This window comes from Hypanus sabinus, chromosome 5 (genome assembly GCF_030144855.1).
Source record: "Hypanus sabinus isolate sHypSab1 chromosome 5, sHypSab1.hap1, whole genome shotgun sequence".
NCBI lineage: Eukaryota > Metazoa > Chordata > Chondrichthyes > Myliobatiformes > Dasyatidae > Hypanus > Hypanus sabinus.
The window spans coordinates 167,925,483-167,946,480 of record NC_082710.1 but is presented as its reverse complement, the minus strand read 5'-3'; the positions used below and the strand labels follow the sequence as shown (position 1 = coordinate 167,946,480).

The 20,998-nt window shown below is 47.2% G+C and overlaps 1 protein-coding gene across 1 annotated transcript in view; it reads right to left on the bottom strand.

The window, feature by feature from the left end:
• gabbr1b (gamma-aminobutyric acid (GABA) B receptor, 1b) overlaps positions 1 to 20,998 on the bottom strand; it is a 322,306-nt gene that overhangs the window by 103,642 nt on the left and 197,666 nt on the right. The window contains exon 6 of the mRNA XM_059969200.1: positions 11,349 to 11,512. Within this exon, the coding sequence (XP_059825183.1) occupies positions 11,349 to 11,512 (164 nt within the window). The remainder of the gene's footprint in view (positions 1 to 11,348; positions 11,513 to 20,998) is intronic.

Here is a 20,998-nt window from a genome sequence, read left to right as displayed (position 1 = left end):
ACAAGGGGTGTTACACTCCACACGGGATGCATTACACTGTTTACACAAAGCACAAGGGGTGTTACACTCCACACGGGGTGCATTACGCTCTCCACACAAAGCACAAGGGGTGTTACACTCCACACGGGATGCATTACACTCTCCACACAAAGCACAAGGGGTGTTACACTCCAGACGGGGTGCATTACACTGTCCACACAAAGCACAAGGGGTGCTACACTCCGCACGGGGTGCATTACACTGTCCACACAAAGCACAAGGGGTGTTACACTCCGCACGGGGTGCATTACACTGTCCACATACAGCTCAAGGGGTGCTACACTCCACACGGGGTATAATTACACTGTCCACACAAAGCACAAGGGGTGTTACACTCCACACGGGGTGCATTATACACTTCACACAAAGCACAAGGGGTGTTACACTCCACACGGGGTGCATTACACTGTCCACACAAAGTACAAGGGGTGTTACACTCCACATGGAGTGCATTACACTCTCCACACAAAGCACGAGGGGTGCTACACTCCACACGGGGTGCATTACACTGTCCACACAAAGCAAAAGGGGTTTTACACTCCACATGGGGTGCATTACACTGTCCACACAGAGCAGAAGGGGTGCTGCACTCCACACGGGGTGCATTATACTGTCCACACAAAGCACAAGGGGTGTTACACTCTGCACGGGGTGCATTACACTGTCCACACAAAGCACAATGGGTGTTACACTCCACACAGGGTGCATTACACTCTCCACACAAAGCACAAGGGGTGTTACACTCCGCATGGAATGCATTACACTGTCTACACAAAGCACGATGGGTGCAGAAACTGAGAGAAGCGTTACTCTCTCTGTGCAGTGTCCAAGATGTATTTTGCATTCTTCATGCTTTATCTGTGGTGTATACACCCCCTTGACCAAAGAAAAACCCACAGGTTTGACCTTTCAGGTCAGACTCTGCCTGCCTCTCTGGCTAGGATGGTCATGGTTTGTTCTGGTTTCCATGGTTAAGGTTGAGATACTGTCTGAGAGCTATTCACCCAGTAGCTGATAAACATCAGAGCACCATCTCACGTTGGTCAAGTGCTCTACTGCAGTAAATACATCCGTATCTATGGAGATACTGTTATGGAGTAACTGTTGAAATAAATCTGACTAAATCTTTGATTAATGTGCACTAAGATAGACTATTTTGCTCTTTCCTGTAAATATTGTGTATAATGTATGTTTAGTTTATGTTAATGTTTTATTGTGAATGCTGCTGCAAGTATGTTTTTCATTGTACTTCAGCATACATGTACAGTTTCAGCCAGAAACTGTTTTGTTCCCCTCCTGACCTGCTGAGTTTCTCCAGCATTTTGTCTGTGTTACTTTAAATTCCGGCATCTATAGAGACTCTTGTCTTCATAGGGTCATACAGCAGAAAATGGGGCTCAGAGCCCACCATGTTTCTGCTGACAGTATTGTCCTTCCCCTACTAAATTCCACTAACTTGCACAAGGTCTATACCTTCTGAAAATGTAGCTGATCTCACCACCTCCTCTACTAGCATGCTCTGGATATCAACCACTCTTCGTGAAAACAAAAATTACCCCCTAGATCCCCTCTAAAACTCCTTCCTCTCAGTTTAAGCCCATGTCGTCTTGTTTTTGCTATCCTTACCATGGGAAAAAGACTCTCACTATCTACCCAATCTATGCCTCTCACAATCTTGTGTACTATCAGATGGCACGGTACATAGCGGTCAGTGTAACAAGAATCAGAAGATTGGGGTTTTACTCCTGCCACTGTCTGAAATTAAGTTGTACTTTCTCCCTGTGACGACGTGGGTTTCCTCCCACATTACGGGCTACGTACGGGTTTGGTTTAGTAATTTGTGGCATGCCATTTTGGCACTGGAAACATGGAGACACTTGTGGGTTGCCCCCAGACTGTGTTGGTCATTGGTGCAAAACGACACATTTCACTGCATGTTTTGGTGTTCATGTGACACATTAGGCTAATCTCAGCCTCCCTTGCTCCAGGGAAAACAAGCCCGGTCTCTCCCATCTCTCCCCATCATTTCAATCCTCCAGTCCAGGCGACTTCCTGGTGAATCTCCCCTCCTGTCCATAGCAGTCCTAAAAGTGGAAGGAGGTATGGAAAGACACTGAGTTTAAGGGGGGAAGAGCCAGAGGTTGCAGCCTTTTGGCATCTGAAGGCATACATATCAATACTTGGGGTAACGGGAATGAGGTTTGCACAATAACGGGAGATTAAATGTTAAAAAACAGAAGAAATGGCAAGTAATCAGCGTAATTACACATGAAGAACTGGAGGGATTCAGCAGGTCAGGCAGCACCCATGGAGGGAAATGGAGTCGACATTTTGTGTGACCATTTATATGAATGCAGCCTGACTTTCTGAGCTCCTCCAGCATTTTGTGTGTGTTGTTCCAGATTTCCAGCAACTTGTGATGTTAATTCTTCTGCGCGTCGGGACACTGCCTTCGGAACAGAGAACTGACTGTTCTTGCTCACTGTGAGAAGGAGGCACAGGAGACTCTGGGTGAGACATCTCACAGGTAGCAGAGATGCAGCAGGGGCGTTCATTAGAACAAGTGTGATCATTAATGATTCCAATACATTTGCTGCTGGAAGATGCACTTTGCTCTGCCTTAACCGTGTTGGTTTTCCAGCGTAAGGTGTCCATAGAGGAATGGTGCATTCCAGGCTGCAGGTGGACATGCCAGGGAATGGGCTGAAGCTCAGTGCAGCCAACACTGTGGCTCGTTGGGGAAGGACTCCAGCACTAGACACAGAGTGGCTGAGTCCTGAGCAACAGCCTATCAAACACTTCAAGGGTTCATTGTTTAACGACACAAGGCAAATGGCAGTGATGTACTGTAAGTGAATGAATGGGTCTGATGACACAATGAATGTAAAGAAAGAATGTGCTGTATTTCCTTTATGAATAAAATATACATTAGTCAGACTGTACTTGAAGCACCATGTGCATTTCTGGTTGTCACTTTACAAGAAGCATGTGCAAAAGAGGTTCACCAGCATCTGCCTGGATTAGAAGATATGAGGAACAAAGAGAGGCTGGGTAAATTTGGCTGTTTTCTCTGGAGAATTGTAAGCTGACAGAATTTTATGAAATGATGAGTCACAGAGATAGGGTCAGACATCTTCTCCCAGGGCAGAAATGTCAAGTGCATGAATTTAAGTTTAAAGGAGATGAGCAGGATGGAGTGGTGGGTGTTTGCGAGGGGTGTGGTGGAGGCAAGTAGAATAATAGAATAGTGATGTTTAAGAGGCCTTTAGACAAACTCATGGATATGTGAGGAATAGCAGAAGTTTAGGCAAAAGTTTAGTTTAGCATCATGTTCAGCACAGATTTAGTGGGCTGTGCTGTACTGTTCTACAGTACTGGGCAAAAGTTTTACATATATATAGCTAGGACGCCTAAGGCTTTTGCGCAGTACTGTGGTAATTGTACACGGGTACATAGAGCAGGAGGTTACTGTGTTAGGGAATGGAGAACGACGGAGATGTTTGGAAACGAGGGTGAAAGAGCTTTATAAGCGAAATGCGGGAATTCTTCTGAGGATGAATTCAGTGTGGAAGCCAGCCAGCAGACATCGGAAGAAGTTTGGAAGATGACAGCAGAGGCTGACAGGAGACAGGGAACAGCAGACAGGTCTCTGCTTGAACAGTGGTGCCCACTATTGCTCCGGTTAATCCAGGCTGCTGCCTCTACGTGTGACTTGAAAAGGACATTTATGGCTTGCAGAAGAGCAGTCACAAATTACTCTGCAGTGCTGATGGATTGATAGCAAGGTGGCAGAAGCCTCCAGAAATCGTGTTATTTAAAGGCGCAGAGTGGGTGGCAGCCTCTCTGCTTGACTGTCATACAGGTCTGTATTCACATTAAGGCACCATCCCTCAACACATTACACCCCATACAGAACTGTATTCACACTAAGGTACCATCCCTCAACATATTATACGCCAATCTGCCTTTGTACAGAACCGTATTTACACTAAGGCGCCATCCCTCAACACATTACACCCCAACCTGCCTTCGTACAGAACTGTATTCACACTAAGGCACCATCCAGCAACATATTATACGCCAATCATACAGGTCTGCATTTACACTAAGACAGTCCTTCAATACTGATGAAGCGTCTTGGCTTGAAATGTCAACTGTTTACTCTTTTTCATAGATGCTGCCTGACCTGCTGAATCCCTCTAGCTTCCAGAGTGTGTTACATTATACCTCAATCTGCCTTCATACAGAACTGCACACACACTAAGGCAAGCTCTCACAACACATTATACTTCAACCTGCCGCCCTATAGATCTGAGTTACACTAAGACGCCATCCGTCTCTCAACACATTATACTTCAATCTGTCTTTGTACAGGTCTACATTCACACAAAGCCACCATCCCTCAACATATACACGTGAAAGATTCTGTAGATGCTGGAAATCCAGAGCAACACATACAAAATGCTGGAGGAACTCAGCAGATCAGGCAGCGTCTATGAAAAGGAATAAACAGTCGATGTACACAGTCGATAATACAGAACTTAGTGTATATACTGCATATAAGGGACCATCCCCCAACATGTTAAACCCTGACATGCTGTCATACAGGTTTGCATAAACAACTAGAGACCATCTATCAACATATTACACTTTAACATGCTGGCAGTTGATCATTTCCTGATCGGTCAGGGTATTAAATGATATGGCAACAAGGCAGGTGTATGGGGTTGAGTGGGATCTGGGAACAGCCATGATGGAATGGCAGAGCAGACTCGATGGGCCAAATGGCCTAATTCTGCTCCTATGTCTTATGGTCTTATATACAGTTAATATTTCTAATTTGCTGTGGAAAAGCTCTGCATATACACAAAGGGACTGTGCCTAACACAGTATACTTTAATCGTCTGTCGTACAGGACTGCATTATATATACAAACGTTTGTGTGTGTATATACATATATATAAAAAGATTTCCAGCACCTGCAGAGTCTCTTGCGTTTTTGACTTTATAATTTAATTTTCAAACATATAGTCTGCATATCCAACAAGGGAGCATCCCTCAACATCCCTCTGTATGCTTTAATCTTCTGTCATATAGGATCAGATATATATTAAGACTCTGTCCCCCTACACAGACCGAATTTGCTATCATACAGGTCTGCACGTGGATGAAAAAAAATGAAAGGCAACATGGGAGGGAAGCGTTAGAATGAGCTTGGAGAAGGTTAAAGGGTAAGTATAACACTGCAGGCCAAAGGGCCTGTATTGTTCTACATCCTGTGTTGCCCATCATCCCACTGCAGTGTGGAGTTGTACCAACCTGTTGAGACCCTGTCTTTCACTATGGTACTGATGACCCAATTACAAAGAGAAAGGGATCTGTCCTGTTTTCTGTCCAATGTTTATCTAACGTCCCAAACCCAAAAACCAAATATCTGACCATAAGGAATAGGAGCAGAAATAGGCCATTCAGCCTTTTGTGTCTGCTCTGCCATTTGTTCAGCGAAACGGTCTCCCAGTCTGTGTCTGCGAACACCTATGCTCTGTCAGCCGAGAAAGCAGGATATCCCAGTGGCCCACACAAAATGCTGCCTGGCCTGCTGCGTTCCACCAGCATTTTGTGTGTGTTGCCTGAATGTCCAGCATCTGCAGATTTCCTCATGTCTCCCAGTGGCCACACATTTTAATTCCATGTCCCATTCCCATACTGATATGTCTATCCATTGCCTCCTCTACTGTCAAGATGAAACCACACTCAGGTTGGAGGAACAACACATGATATACCGGCTGGATAGCCTCCAACCTGATGGCATGAACATTGACTTCTCTAAATTCCGTTAATGCCCCTCCTCCCCTTCTTACACCATCCTTATTTATTTATTCATTTATCTATCTATCTATTTATTTATTTATCTATCTATCCATCCATTTATTTATCTATCTATCCATCGATCCATCAATTTATTTATTTATTCATTCATTAATTTTTATTTATTTATCTATCTATCTATCTATTTATTTATTTCCCTTTTTCTCTCTCTCTCTCTCTGCCCCTCTGCCATCTCCCTCTGGTGCTCCCCTCCCCCTTTCTTTCTCCCTCGGCCTCCCGTCCCATGATCCTTTCCCTTCTCCAGCTGTGTATCCCTTTCGCCAATCACTTTTCCAGTTCTCAGCTTCACCCCAACCCCTCCGGTCTTCTCCTATCATTTCAGATTTCCCCTCCCCCCTCCTACTTTCAAATCTCTTACTATCTCTTTTTCCATTAGTCCTGACGAAGGGTCTTGGCCCAAAACGTCGACAGTGCTTCTCCCTATAGATGCTGCCTGGCCTGCTGCGTTCCACCAGCATTTTGTGTGTGTTGCTTGAATTTCCAGCTTCTGCAGATTTCCTTGTGTTTGCATCCTTAGGTTTGTTTGTTTTTAATGCAAATGATGCATTTCACTCTATGTTACGATAAATCTGAAGCTGAGCATAATCAAGGACCCATCCCACCTGGACATTCTCCCTTCTCCCCCTCCAGCCAGGAAGAAGATGTAAAAGTCTGAATGCACGTTCCATTCCACCAGGCTCATGGTCAGCTTCCATCCCACTGCTATACGACTACTGAATGGACAATCAGATGAACACTTAACCTTGCCATTTACATTGCCATAGCTTTGGGTCTTATTGTCTATCTACGCCTCACTTTCTCTATAACTGTATGGATGGCATGCAAAACAAGATTTTCACTGCACCATAGTTCATGATGATAATAAACCAATTTACTCCGATTGATAGAGATGTACAGCACAGAAACTAACCTTTTGGCCCAACTCATCTATTGTCTGTTTGAACTTGTTCCCCAGTTGCCCACATTTGACTCGAATTGTTCTAAATCAGGGGTTCCCAACCATTTTTATGCCATGGACTGAGGGTTAGAACCCCTGCTCTAAACATTTTCTGTCCATGTAATTGCCCAAATACCTTTTAAATGTTCTAAGTGTATCACCCCTGCACTCCCTCCAGCAGCTTATTCCACAGACCCACTGCCCTCTGAGTGAAAAACTTGCTCCTCAAGTCCTTTTAACTCTTTCCCCTCTCACCTTAAATCTATGTCCTCTAGTTTCACACTCCCTCAGTTCTGGGGAAAAGGCTGACCTGATTTATAAACCTGCATAAAATCACCCGACAACCTCCTGCACTCCAGGGAAAACCGCCCTGGCCTAAACAGCCTCTCCGAACTCAAGCCTTCCAGTCCTGGCAACATCCTCCTGAATGTTTTCTGTGCAACAGTTCTGTATCCTTCTATGACTTACACGTTCAGGTGTCTCTCTCTAAATGTCTCTTTAACTGTGGTGATTGTATCTGACTCCACCAGCTCCTCTGGCAGAGAGCTCCAGATATTAACCACTCCCCATGTGAAAAACATACACCCCACCCCACCTATTCACTGTTAAAAGTCTCACTTTAGGCATATGCTCTGTTGTTTTTGAGCCTCTTATCATGGGATGAGGATTCTGACACAGAAGTCGAGGCACAGATATAGAGCTAGGGTGCCTAACTAAGACTTTTGCACAGTACTGTGATAATTTTATGTATTGTACTGCTGCCACAAAAAACAAATTTCATGATAGATGTGAGTGATGATGAACCTGATTCTGATATGGGTCTCTATTATGGATTGAGAGTGGGAAGGGAGCAGGAACTGGGAAAAGGGTGAGGGAGATGGGAAGCACCAGGGAGACATTTTGTAATGATCAACAAACCAATTGTTTGGAATCAAGTGACCTTGCCTGGTGTCTCAGGGCTGAATCTGCATCCCTCCCCAGCACCTGTCCCACACCCCCACGCGGCACTCCACCCTCACCATTCCCAACGTCCTCTGCTCCCGCCAGATTTACAAACTCGCTCACCACTCTGGGTTGACAAGTACAGTATAGTGCAAAAGTCTTAGGCACCCTGGTTGTATATATGCGTCTAAGATATTTACACAGCACTGTATGTCTTTTCTAATTTTATTTACCTCCATCAGCCTCTTTTGCTCCAGGGGAAACAAGCCCGGTCCATCCAATCTCTCCCTAAAATTCCTCCAATCCAAGCAACGCTTTGTGAACCTCCCTTACACTCTCTCCAAAGCACCAGAACTGCAGACGATATTCCTAGTGTGGTCCCACCAGCAATTAAAATCCTCCACTCCCGGGGCTGGAAGGTGGGACTAAACTGGTCAGCTCTTGTTTTGTAACCAACAGACATGACGGGCCAAATGGCCTCCTTTTGCGTGGTCCTCGGTTAACTGTTGTGCTTCCACCCTCCCCCTCAGGATCTCAAACATTTTCAGAAGAGTATTGTTTGATTACTAAAAGTGAGAGGTTATTGAATAACAAGTTACACTGCTTATAATGACTAATCATGCAAAGTTTATGAATGCAGAACATTTTTGAAATAAAAATCCCCCGTATCCCAAAAGTGTGGATGTCAGTGGGTTAAGCTGGCCGCCCCCCCCATGTGTGTGGATGTCAGTGGGTTAAGCTGGCCGCCCCCCCCATGTGTGTGGATATCAGTGGGTTAAGCTGGCCGCCCCCCCATGTGTGTAGATATCAGTGGGTTAACTGGCCGCCCCCCCCATGTGTGTAGATATCAGTGGGTTAAACTGGCCGCCCCCCCATGTGTGTGGATGTCAGTGGGTTAAGCTGGCCGCCCCCCCCATGTGTGTGGATGCCAGTGGGTTAAACTGGCCGCCCCCCCATGTGTGTGGATGTCAGTGGGTTAAACTGGCCGCCCCCCCCATGTGTGTGGATGTCAGTGGGTTAAACTGGCCGCCCCCCCCATGTGTGTGGATGTCAGTGGGTTAAACTGGCCGCCCCCCCCCATGTGTGTGGATGTCAGTGGGTTAAACTGGCCGCCCCCCCCATGTGTGTGGATGTCAGTGGGTTAAACTGGCCGCCCCCCCCATGTGTGTGGATGTCAGTGGGTTAAACTGGCCGCCCCCCCCCATGTGTGTGGATGTCAGTGGGTTAAACTGGCCGCCCCCCCCATGTGTGTGGATGTCAGTGGGTTAAACTGGCCGCCCCCCCCCATGTGTGTGGATGTCAGTGGGTTAAACTGGCCGCCCCCCCCCATGTGTGTGGATGTCAGTGGGTTAAACTGGCCGCCCCCCCCATGTGTGTGGATGTCAGTGGGTTAAACTGGCCGCCCCCCCCATGTGTGTGGATGTCAGTGGGTTAAACTAGCCGCCCCCCCCCCATGTGTGTGAATGCGGGATGGCATCTGTGGCGAGTTGATTCGGAAGGTGGGCAGAATGAAATGAACGATGGTCTGTAGGGAGCAATGGGCAGAAGGGCCTGCTTTCATATGCTAACAGCTCCGTGAGTTGACTGTAAGGAGCTCTACGATGGTGTGAGGCAGTGAAGGCTGTTATATCAGTGTAACCCTTCGCTGCGTGATCTGTATCCCAGCAGCGGCCCAGGGGCAGCTACACACTCACTTCGTGGACTCCCCACCCCAGCCCACCTTTGTAGTCTCGGACTGAATCGTCGACTTTCCGTGGCTGCTCGGTCCCCCCCGCATTTTCAGTGTGTGGGTCTGTATTTCCAGCGCCTGCAGAAGGGTCTCTGTCCGAAATGTCCCATTGTGTAATCCCCAGCGTTTAACAGTTTTCCACCCTGCCCACCGCTCCCAATACCCCTGGAAACCAACCCTACAGATGGGGCAAGGTCATTAAGTCTGATTCGGTTCCCGCTGCTTAGCAACCCGGCACTCGAAGGGTTAAGGAACCGCGGGCCAAGCAACAGTTTGATACACATGATTACGCAACAACTACAGATTGTTTCGCCCCCAGGTACAATTTCCACGCCCGACCCCCTCTCACTGGCCCAGTCGAGAAGATCCGAGCAACACACACATAATGCCGGAGGGCTGGCGTCAGATAACAAGCCGGCCGGCCGGCCGGCGTTCGCAGTCGCTGTCTCCGCTTCTCGGGGGTGTCGATGAGACTTGTGTGAGTTTGACTTTGCTGCGGGCTAGGAATAAATGTACCCGAGCAGAGTTAAGTGCACCGATATCACGCAGAGACAGGGACGCGAGGAAAGACAGAGAGGGGAGAAGGACAGAGAAAGAGCAAAACATTGGTAAGAGAAGGAAATGCGGGAGAGACAGAGTAAGTAGAGGAGAGAGCGCGAAGAAAAAGAAAGCATCAGAGAGAAACATTTAGACTGAGTAAGACATACGTGGGTCAGGGAGGGAAAGGGCTGGGGAAGGGGAGGTTGAGAGAGGGAGGAAGGTGCCAGAGGAAGAGGGTAGGGAGAGGGGAAGGGGACAGGGAGAGTGAGATGCGCAGTGAGACAGAAACACATAGACAGACTCGGAGGGAGGGGAGACAGAGAGAGAGAGAGAGAGAGAGAGGAGGGGATAAGACATTTATGTAGTTAAGCGAGGGGAGGCAATGGGAAACAGAAAGACGGGAGACATACACAAGGACAGAAACGAGAGACAGAAAGAGCGGCGAAGGAAGGGTAGGGGAGACAGGTACAGAGAATGGGTAAAGAGAAGTGAGTGAGGCAGGAGAGAAAGATGAGACGCAGAGAAACGAGGAGGCAGAAGAATGAAAGCGATGGAGTACGCTGAAGGAATCGAGAGACAGAAACAGCGAGGCAAACCGAGACAGAAAGAGTGGGGGGGGGGGGAGAAGGGAGGAACGAACAAGGGGACGAAGTAATATGTGACCATTGTCATTATCTCCCAGACGGTCGCGCTGGCAAAACGCATTTTAATCGCCTGCGGTTACAACTGCAACGCGATTGTAAATTCTCCCCGTACTAAGCCTGTGTGGAGAGGGACACCAGCCTCAGCGATAGCTCCAAGTTACAGGAGCAAGTGGGCCAGATCCGGGCCGTCAACTTGTCCGCACTTGCAATGTTAAAATGTCCCAGAGCGACAGACACACGTCCCCCAGTGCGGGAGCGCTCTCTTCTCTCAATCTATCTCTCCTTCCTTATATCTACTTCTCGTCCTTCCCCCTCACCCTCACCCTTCGCTCCCTATCCCTTCCTCTCCCTCTTTCCACACGTCTCTCTCTCCTCCCCTCGCACCTGTCCTATCTTCTTTCCTTCCCCACTCTCCACCTCCCCTTTCCTTCCCATTACCCCACTTTTTCTCTCCCAGTTCCACCCCGCTGCCCCTCTTCCCTTTTACCCCTTCTCGCCTCACCCCCTCTCGCCCCCACCTCTCCCTCTTCCCCATCTCCTCCGGTCGTCATACCCACCACCCTCCATCCTCTTCACCCCCCGCCCCACTACCACCACGTCTCCCCGTCCGCTCCTCTGTCTCGTGTACCTTGCTGTCGTGGTGAATGAGCTGCAGCTCGTAGTCTCGGAGGATGTCCGACCGGTTGTTAACATCTCGCAGGGCCATCTGCGCGGCCGGCAGACAAGCCTGTCCTCCCGGCCAGCCCCCGCTCATGGGGAAGAGCGCTCCGATGTATAGGGTCCGTTTGCTGCCTGAGGAGAGGGAGACGAGGGTGAGCGCCAGCAGGACGAGGAGGGCGGCTGGTGGCGGTGCCATCGCCCCGAGGTCGGCGATCCTGCCTCACGTCGCCTGGGAGCCCGGGCTGAGAGAGCCCCGTCTGCGGGCACCGGAGGCAGAGAGCTCCATCTTACTGCAGTCGGCAGAGCACCAGTGATGTCACTCGCCCCCCCTCCCTCCCTTCCCCGCCCCAAACACAGTTTATATCCATACACACACACAGAGCTCCCTCTCCCCACCGCAAACACACACAACACAGACACACACACCTAAACACACACACACAAACACACCTAAACACACACACACAAACGCACCTACACACACAAACACATCTAAACACACACACACATACATACAGACACAAACACACCCACAGACACACACACACACAGCTCCCTCTCCCCACCGCAAACACACACAACACACAGACACACACACACAAACACACACACACAGAGCTCCCTCTCCCCACCGCAAACACACACAACACACACACAAACACACACACACACAACACAGACACACACCTAAACACACATACACACACACAAACACACCTACAGACACACACACAAACACACCTAAACACACACACACACACACATGCATACAAACACAAACACACACACACAACACAGACACATACAGACACACACCTAAACACACACACACAGACACACACACGCACAAACACACCTACAGACACACACACAAACGCACCTACACACACAAACACACCTAAACACACAGACACACACACACACAGATCCCTCTCCCCACCGCAAACACACGCAACACACAGACACACACACACACAGACATACACACACACACACACAGAGCTCCCTCTCCCCACCACAAACACACACAACACACAGACACACACACACACAGCTCCCTCTCCCCACCGCAAACACACACAACACACAGACATACACACACACAACACACACACACACAAACACACACACACAACACAGACACACACCTAAACACACACACACAAACACACCTACAGACACACACACATACATACAGACACAAACACACCCACGGACACACACACACACACAGCTCCCTCTCCCCACCACAAACAGACACACACACACCTACACTCCTAAACACACACACACACACACAACACACACACACAAACACACACACAACACAGACACACACCTAAACACACACACACAGACATACACACACACAAACACACCTACAGACACACACACAAATGCACCTACACACACAAACACACCTAAACACACATACATACAGACACAAACACACCCACAGACACACACACACACAGCTCCCTCTCCCCACCGCAAACACACACAGACACACACACACAAACACACACACACAGAGCTCCCTCTCCCCACCGCAAACACACACAACACACACACAAACACACACACACACAACACAGACACACACCTAAACACACATACACACACACAAACACACCTACAGACACACACACAAACACACCTAAACACACACACACACACACATGCATACAAACACAAACACACACACACAACACAGACACATACAGACACACACCTAAACACACACACACAGACACACACACGCACAAACACACCTACAGACACACACACAAACGCACCTACACACACAAACACACCTAAACACACAGACACACACACACACAGATCCCTCTCCCCACCGCAAACACACGCAACACACAGACACACACACACACAGACATACACACACACACACACAGAGCTCCCTCTCCCCACCACAAACACACACAACACACAGACACACACACACAGCTCCCTCTCCCCACCGCAAACACACACAACACACAGACATACACACACACAACACACACACACACAAACACACACACACAACACAGACACACACCTAAACACACACACACAAACACACCTACAGACACACACACATACATACAGACACAAACACACCCACGGACACACACACACACACAGCTCCCTCTCCCCACCGCAAACACACACAACACACCTACACTCCTAAACACACACACACACACACAACACACACACACAAACACACACACAACACAGACACACACCTAAACACACACACACAGACATACACACACACAAACACACCTACAGACACACACACAAATGCACCTACACACACAAACACACCTAAACACACATACATACAGACACAAACACACCCACAGACACACACACACACAGCTCCCTCTCCCCACCGCAAACACACACAACACACAGACACACACACACATACACACACAGCTCCCTCTCCCCACCGCAAACACACACAACACACAGACATACACACACACACAAACACACACACACACAACACAGACACACACCTAAACACACACACACAAACGCACCTACACACACAAACACACCTAAACACACATACATACAGACACAAACACACCCACAGACACACACACACACAGCTCCCTCTCCCCACTGCAAACACACACAACACACAGACACACACACACAGACATACACACACACACACACACACACAGAGCTCCCTCTCCCCACCACAAACACACACAACACACAGACACACACACACACAGCTCCCTCTCCCCACCGCAAACACACACAACACACAGACATACACACACACACAACACAGACACATACAGACACACACCTAAACACACACACACAGACACACACACGCACAAACACACCTACAGACACACACACAAACGCACCTACACACACAAACACACCTAAACATACATACATACAGACACAAACACACCCACAGACACACACACACAGATCCCTCTCCCCACCGCAAACACACACAACACACAGACACACACACACACAGACATACACACACACAGAGCTCCCTCTCCCCACCACAAACACACACAACACACAGACACACACAAACACACCTACAGACACACACACACAAATGCACCTACACACACAAACACACCTAAACACACACACACACATACATACAGACACAAACACAGCCACAGACACACACACAGCTCCCTCTCCCCACCGCAAACACACACAACACACCTACACACCTAAACACACACACACAGAGCTCCCTCTCCCCACCGCAAACACACACACACAGCTTCCTCTCCCCACCGCAAACACACACAACACACACACACACAGACATACACAAACACACCCACACACACACACAGAGCTCCCTCTCCCCACCGCAAACACACACAACACACAGACATATACACACACAAACACACCTACACACACACAGAGCTCCCTCTCCCCACCGCAAACACACACAACTCACACACAGACATACACAAACACACCTACACACACACATACACAAACACACCTACACACACACATATACACAAACAAACACACACACACACACACACACACACACACACACACACACACACACACACCCACACACACACATTCCCAGGGAAATAGAGGGTCCTCAGGGTCAAACCAGGTCATGAGGGAATGGTCCTAAATGAATAGTTGAGATCTGTATTCACCAAGCAGAAGGACCTGGAAGGTAGTGAGTTCAGGGATGGGGGGATTATTCTGTGAATTATTAAGAAGGGGGAGGCGTTAGATGCCATGTGATGCTTTAGGGTCAATAAATCCCCAGGGCTGGATGAAATCAATACCAGGTTGCCATGGGAAGCAAGAACCCTGACGGAGATGTCTGCATCTTTGTCAGCAACATGCCAAGTTCCAGGAGACCGGGGAACAGATAGCCCTCTTCCTTCGTTCAAGAAAAGCAGTATGGATAAACCTGGTAAATACAGATCGCTGAGCCATACTTGAGTGGCACGGAAACTATGAGTGAATATTCTAATGAAGAGGAGCTGAGTACATTTAGAAAGAGCGGTCAATCAGGGATAGTCAGCATGGGGGGGGGGGGGGGAAATACTGCCTTTCCAGTTGGACTGAGACTTTGAGCAGTTAGCTCAGAAGATTGATGAAGCCAGGACAGCAGATCTTGTTGACATGGACTTCATTAAGCAACAGGACAAGACGGCGCATGGCAGGTTGGTCCAGAAGGTTAAGGCATTGGGGGCCCAATGGGCAGTGGCTAACCAGATCCAAAATTGGCTTGATGATAGGAGGCCAGGTGGATGAGCATTCACCCGACTGGAAGCCTGCAACTAGTGGCTTACTGCAGAGTCGGGTGCTGGAACCCTTGTCGTTTGTTGATATATGTTAACATTGAATGCAAAAGGTATCATTACTGATGACACGAAAGTTGGTGGTACTGTGCATACCGAGGAGGGTTGGCTAGCCGGACAGCAGGATATAGATCAAACGGAAAGTTGGGCATTGAACATTGGCAGATGGAATTTAATCTTGACAATAATTCTAAAAAGTTCATAGGGGTAGGACATATATAGTAAGAGGTTGGGTACTAAAGAATGCCGACGAACAGAGGGACATAGGGGTTTAAGACTGTAGTTTCCTGAAAGGCGGGTGGTGAAGAAGACTTATGGCATGCTTGTCTTTATTAGCCTGGGCTCAGAATACAATAACTGGATGTTGTATTGCAACTTGGCTAGCTGGTCCGCACTTGGAGTACTGTGTCCAGTTTTCATTGCTATGCTATAGGAAGGATGTGGTAGCACTGGAGAGAGAGTGGAGGAGATTCACCAGCATTTTGCCTGGATTTAGAGATTGAAGAGACTGAGCTTGTTTTCCCTGGAGTGAAGGACGCTGACAGCTGGCACAATAGAGGTGCATCAAAATCTAAGGGACACAGATAGGGTAACTGGTCGGAATTATTTTCTTGTGGTAGGCAGATCAAAAAGAAATTGTGTTAAGGTGAGAAGAAGGAGTTTTAAGGAGGATTAGAGGGGATTTTTGCAGTATTTATTGACATTGTAATTAATAGTAATTTTATGTACAGCTACCACCAAACAACAAATTTCACATAATCTAAAACAGTGATAACAAACCTGATTCTGATTCAGAAAGTTTTTTTTATACAGTGTAGTTGCTAAATGAAGCACACTGCCAGATGAGGAGGTGGAATCAGAATCAATCACTATCTTTAAAAGACATTTGAAGAAGCATCTAAATCGATGTTCATGCCATCAGGTTGGAGGCTACCTAGGCAGAATATGAGGTATTGCTCCTTTAATCTAAGGGTTGCCTCATCGTGGTACAAGACGAGGTCAAGGACCGAAATATTAGAACAGGAATATGGGGTAGGAATTAAAATAGTTGGCCACTGGGAAATTACACCTTTTGCTGATAGAGCGGATGTGCTGAAAAAAATTTGCCCCCGATCTCTGTCGGGAGGCTGCATTAGGAGTATCGGATATATGGGCAAAAGGGTCAGCATGGACATGGTGCTGTGTGACCTATGTGGACATACATGGCAGGAGAAATAAATACAGAGATGCAGAGACAGATTGGATAAGTACTTAGACACACCAAGACAGGCTGGAGTGGGAAACAGTAAATTAATTCCTAAAGTCATTGATACCTTTACCCTGTCCAATTGTTTAACACAGGTGTTGACCCCAAACATACAAACACATTCACAGATTAAGAGGAGTATCAGAGAAGCAAGTTATACAATGTCCCAGCAATATCACTAACAATAACTACTCAGGCAGAGATCCAGGAATATAAAAAATAACAGCATTAGGTAGACTTCACACAAAGCCACACAGGCAGAGATAGATAAACAAACACACACACACGCAGTGAGCTACACACGTGCCCACAGATAGTGACCACACATGACAAGCAACACACAGATAAATTGCACATAGACATACACAGGCACACACACACACAGACCGACACCTCTCTCCCTCCCCCTCTCTATCACTCTCCCTCCCTATCTCTCCTTCAGCCCCCTCCCTCTCCCATCCTCTCTCTCCCTCTCCCACCCACTCCCTCTCCCCCTCACTCTCTCCCTCTCCCCCCTCTCTCTTCCTCTCCCTCTCTCTCTCATCCCTTCCCTCCCTCCCTCCCTCTCTCTCTGTTCCAGAGAGAGCAGCCAAATGGCCTTCAGGTATGATCTCCAGTGAAATCAGATATCTGTGTTTTCAGAAAGCATTTTAAGTTTCATTTGACATATCAAACAGAGTAGGTTGTCCTACTACATTTACAATGTTGGCAGACGTTACTACAGACCGTGTTTGCATACAGATATTCTAATGTGTTTATCAGACACTTTCCTGTCTGCCTTCTACACCAAGGCATTAATTCAATGAAAATAAACAGGGTCGTTCCAACAACTGTAATGTCAGCCTGCTCTCCATTTATCCATTCATGTAATAACATCCATTGGCAGTCAATGGATACTTCATTACTGTAAATGAGGGGGAGCCTTTTGGACCATGGGGTCCATGCTGGCCCTTGGCAGAGCTCTATCATCAGTCTCATTCATTATTTCACCTCACACATTCTCTCTCCCTCCCCACCAACATGTCCATCAATTCCCCTAATTTACAGTGGACAGTTACCCTTACAACACATCATTGCAAACCAGAGCATTTGGGAAATACACAGAGTATAGACCGATACACAAACCCCATGTACATACTCTCTGTCCCTTCCTGTTTTCTTAATCCCTCCCTGTACCCCATCTCTCACAGTCTATCCCTCAATGTACTCCCTAACCATCGCAGTACTCTCTGTCCCTCCCTGTATTCTCTATCACTTCCTGTGGTCTCTGTCCCTCCCTGTACTCTCTATCCCTCCCTGTACTCTCTGTCCCCCTCTGTACTCTCTATCTTCTCCCCATGACCGTATGAGTTTGCTCCAGTTGGTCTGGTTTCCTCCCACACCCCAAGGATGTAGGGTTCAGTAGGTTAATTGGCTGGCACGGGCCATTTGGGCCAGACAGGCCTGCTACCCTGTCGTGTCTGAAAATCAGGGGTTCCCATCCTATTTTATGCATGAATCCCTCCCTTTAACCGAGGTGTCTAGGAACTCCAGGTAGGGATGTCCGCTCTAAATTAATAAGTAATATCACCTCCTGTGGCCCAGTATGGCATTATCTTTTTCCATTGCAATGCACAGAGAAAATCCAGCATTTCAACATGACACCACCGTTGGAGGAATGAGTCTGTGCGCTGGAGTGAGATAGGTCATCTGGATGAGTAGAGCTACAACAACCTCTCCTCATTAAAACTAAAGGACTGATTGTTGGCTTCAGGAAGGAGAACATAGCCCAGTCAGAATGGGAGTGGGGGGATTGGCACTGGAGAGAGTCATCAGCTTTAAATTCCTGGCTAACCTGTCTGGTGCCCAGCATATAGATGCAATCGCAGGAAAGGTGCAGCAGTGTAGTCATCTTTTTAGATGGTTAAAGAGGTCAACTGATTCGAACAAACTTCTGTAGGTATGGTGTTGAAAGTTTCCTGACTAATTACATCACGGTCTGGAACACTAATTTGAATGCACAATAATACAAGAAACTGCAGGTTATTGGACTCATTATGGGCACATCTTTCCCCACCTTTGGTAGTATCTACAGGAGGTAATATCCATCATCAGAGATCCCCACCATTCTAGCAGTGCTGCTTTGCACAGCTAGCATCAGGATGAGGTACAGAAGCCTTAAGTTAAATAGACCATAAGAAACTGGAGGAGAATTAGTCATTTAGCTTATCGAGATTGCTCCACCATTTCATTGTGGCTGATTTATTTTCCCTCTCCCACTTTCTCTTCATGCCTTTGATGCCCTTACTAACCAAGAATCTATCATTGTCTGCTTTAAACATACCCACACTGTCTTGGCCTCCATATCCATCTGTGGCAATAAATTCTACAGATTTACCACCCTCTGGCTAAAGAAGTTTCTCTGCAGCTCTGTTTTAAACAGTCACCCCTCTATCCTGCGGCTCTGCCCTCTTGTCCTAAACTCCTCCACCATGGGAAATATCCTTCCCACATCTACTCTGTCTAGGCCTTTCAACATTCGAAAGGTTTCAATAAGATCACCTCTCATCCTTCTAAATTCCAGTGAGTACAGGCCCAGCATAATCAAACGTTCTTCAATTGACAACCCTTTTATTCCCAGAATCATCCTTGTGACCCTCCTCCCAACCCTCTCCATTGCCAGCACATCTTTTTTTAGATGAGGAGGCCAAAACTATTCACACTACTCAAGGTGAGGTCTCATTAGTCCCTTATAAAGCTTCAGCATCAGATCCGTACCCTTATATTCTAGACCTCCTGAAATGAATGCTAACATGGCATTTGCCTTCCTCACCACCAGCTCAACCTGCATGTTAATCTGCACCAGGACTCCCAAGTCTTTGGATTTCAGATTTTTGGATTTTCACCCTTTTTAGAAAATAGTTTGCACATTTATTTCTACCAAAGTGCATGACCATGCATTTTCCAACATTGTATTTCATTTGCCACTCTCGCCCATTCTCCTCATCTGTCTAAGTCCTTCCTGTTTCCTCAACACTACCTGCCCCTCGACCAATCCTCATATCATCTGCAAACTTGGCAATAAAACCATCTAATTCATTGATATACAGCATAAAAAGAAGTGGTCCCAACACCAACCCCTGTGGAACACCACTAGTCACCGACAGCCAACCAGAAGAGGATCCTTTCATTCCACTCAGTACCTCCTACCAATACTCTAAACCATGCTAGTAACTTTCCTGTAATGTCATGTGCTCTTCTTAGATAGCCTCATTTGTGGCACCTTGTCAAAGGCCTGCTGGAAGTCCAAATATACAACATCCACTGCATCCCTTTAATCTATCCTACGTGTAATCTCTTCAAAGAATTCCAACAGCCTCGTCGGACAAGATTTTCCTATAAGGAAGCTATGCTGACTTTGTCCTATCTTGTCCTGTGTCACCAAGTACTCCATAACTCATCCTTAACAATTGACTCCAACATCTTCCCAACCACTGAGGTCAGGATAACTGGTCTATAATTTCCTTTCTGCTGCCTCCCTCCTTTCTTAAGCAGTGGAGTGACAGTCCTCCAGAACCACGCCAGAGTCCAATGATTCTTGAAAGATCATTACTGATGCCTTCACAATCTCTACCACTACCTCTTTCATTACTCTAAGTTACCTTGTGTATTTTTAGGTCTTTCAGCTTTTTATAGTAACTGCACTCACTTCTCTTTCCTCACACCCTTCAACAACTGGCACTGCTGGCACCTTCCACAGTGAAGACAGATGCAAAACACTCACTTACTTCATCGGCCATCTCCTTGTCCCCTTTGCTATTTCTCTGGCCTCATTTTCTAGCTGTCCTATATCCACTCTCATCTTTCTTTCTTTTAAAATATACTTGAAAAAACTTTTTCTATCCACCTTGATATAGTTTGCTAGCTTGCTTTCACATTTTATGTTTTTCCTCCTAATGATTCTTTTAGTTGCTTCCTATAGGCTTTTAAAAGCTTCCCAATCCTCTATCTTCCTGCTAGTTTTTGCTTTGTTGTATGCCC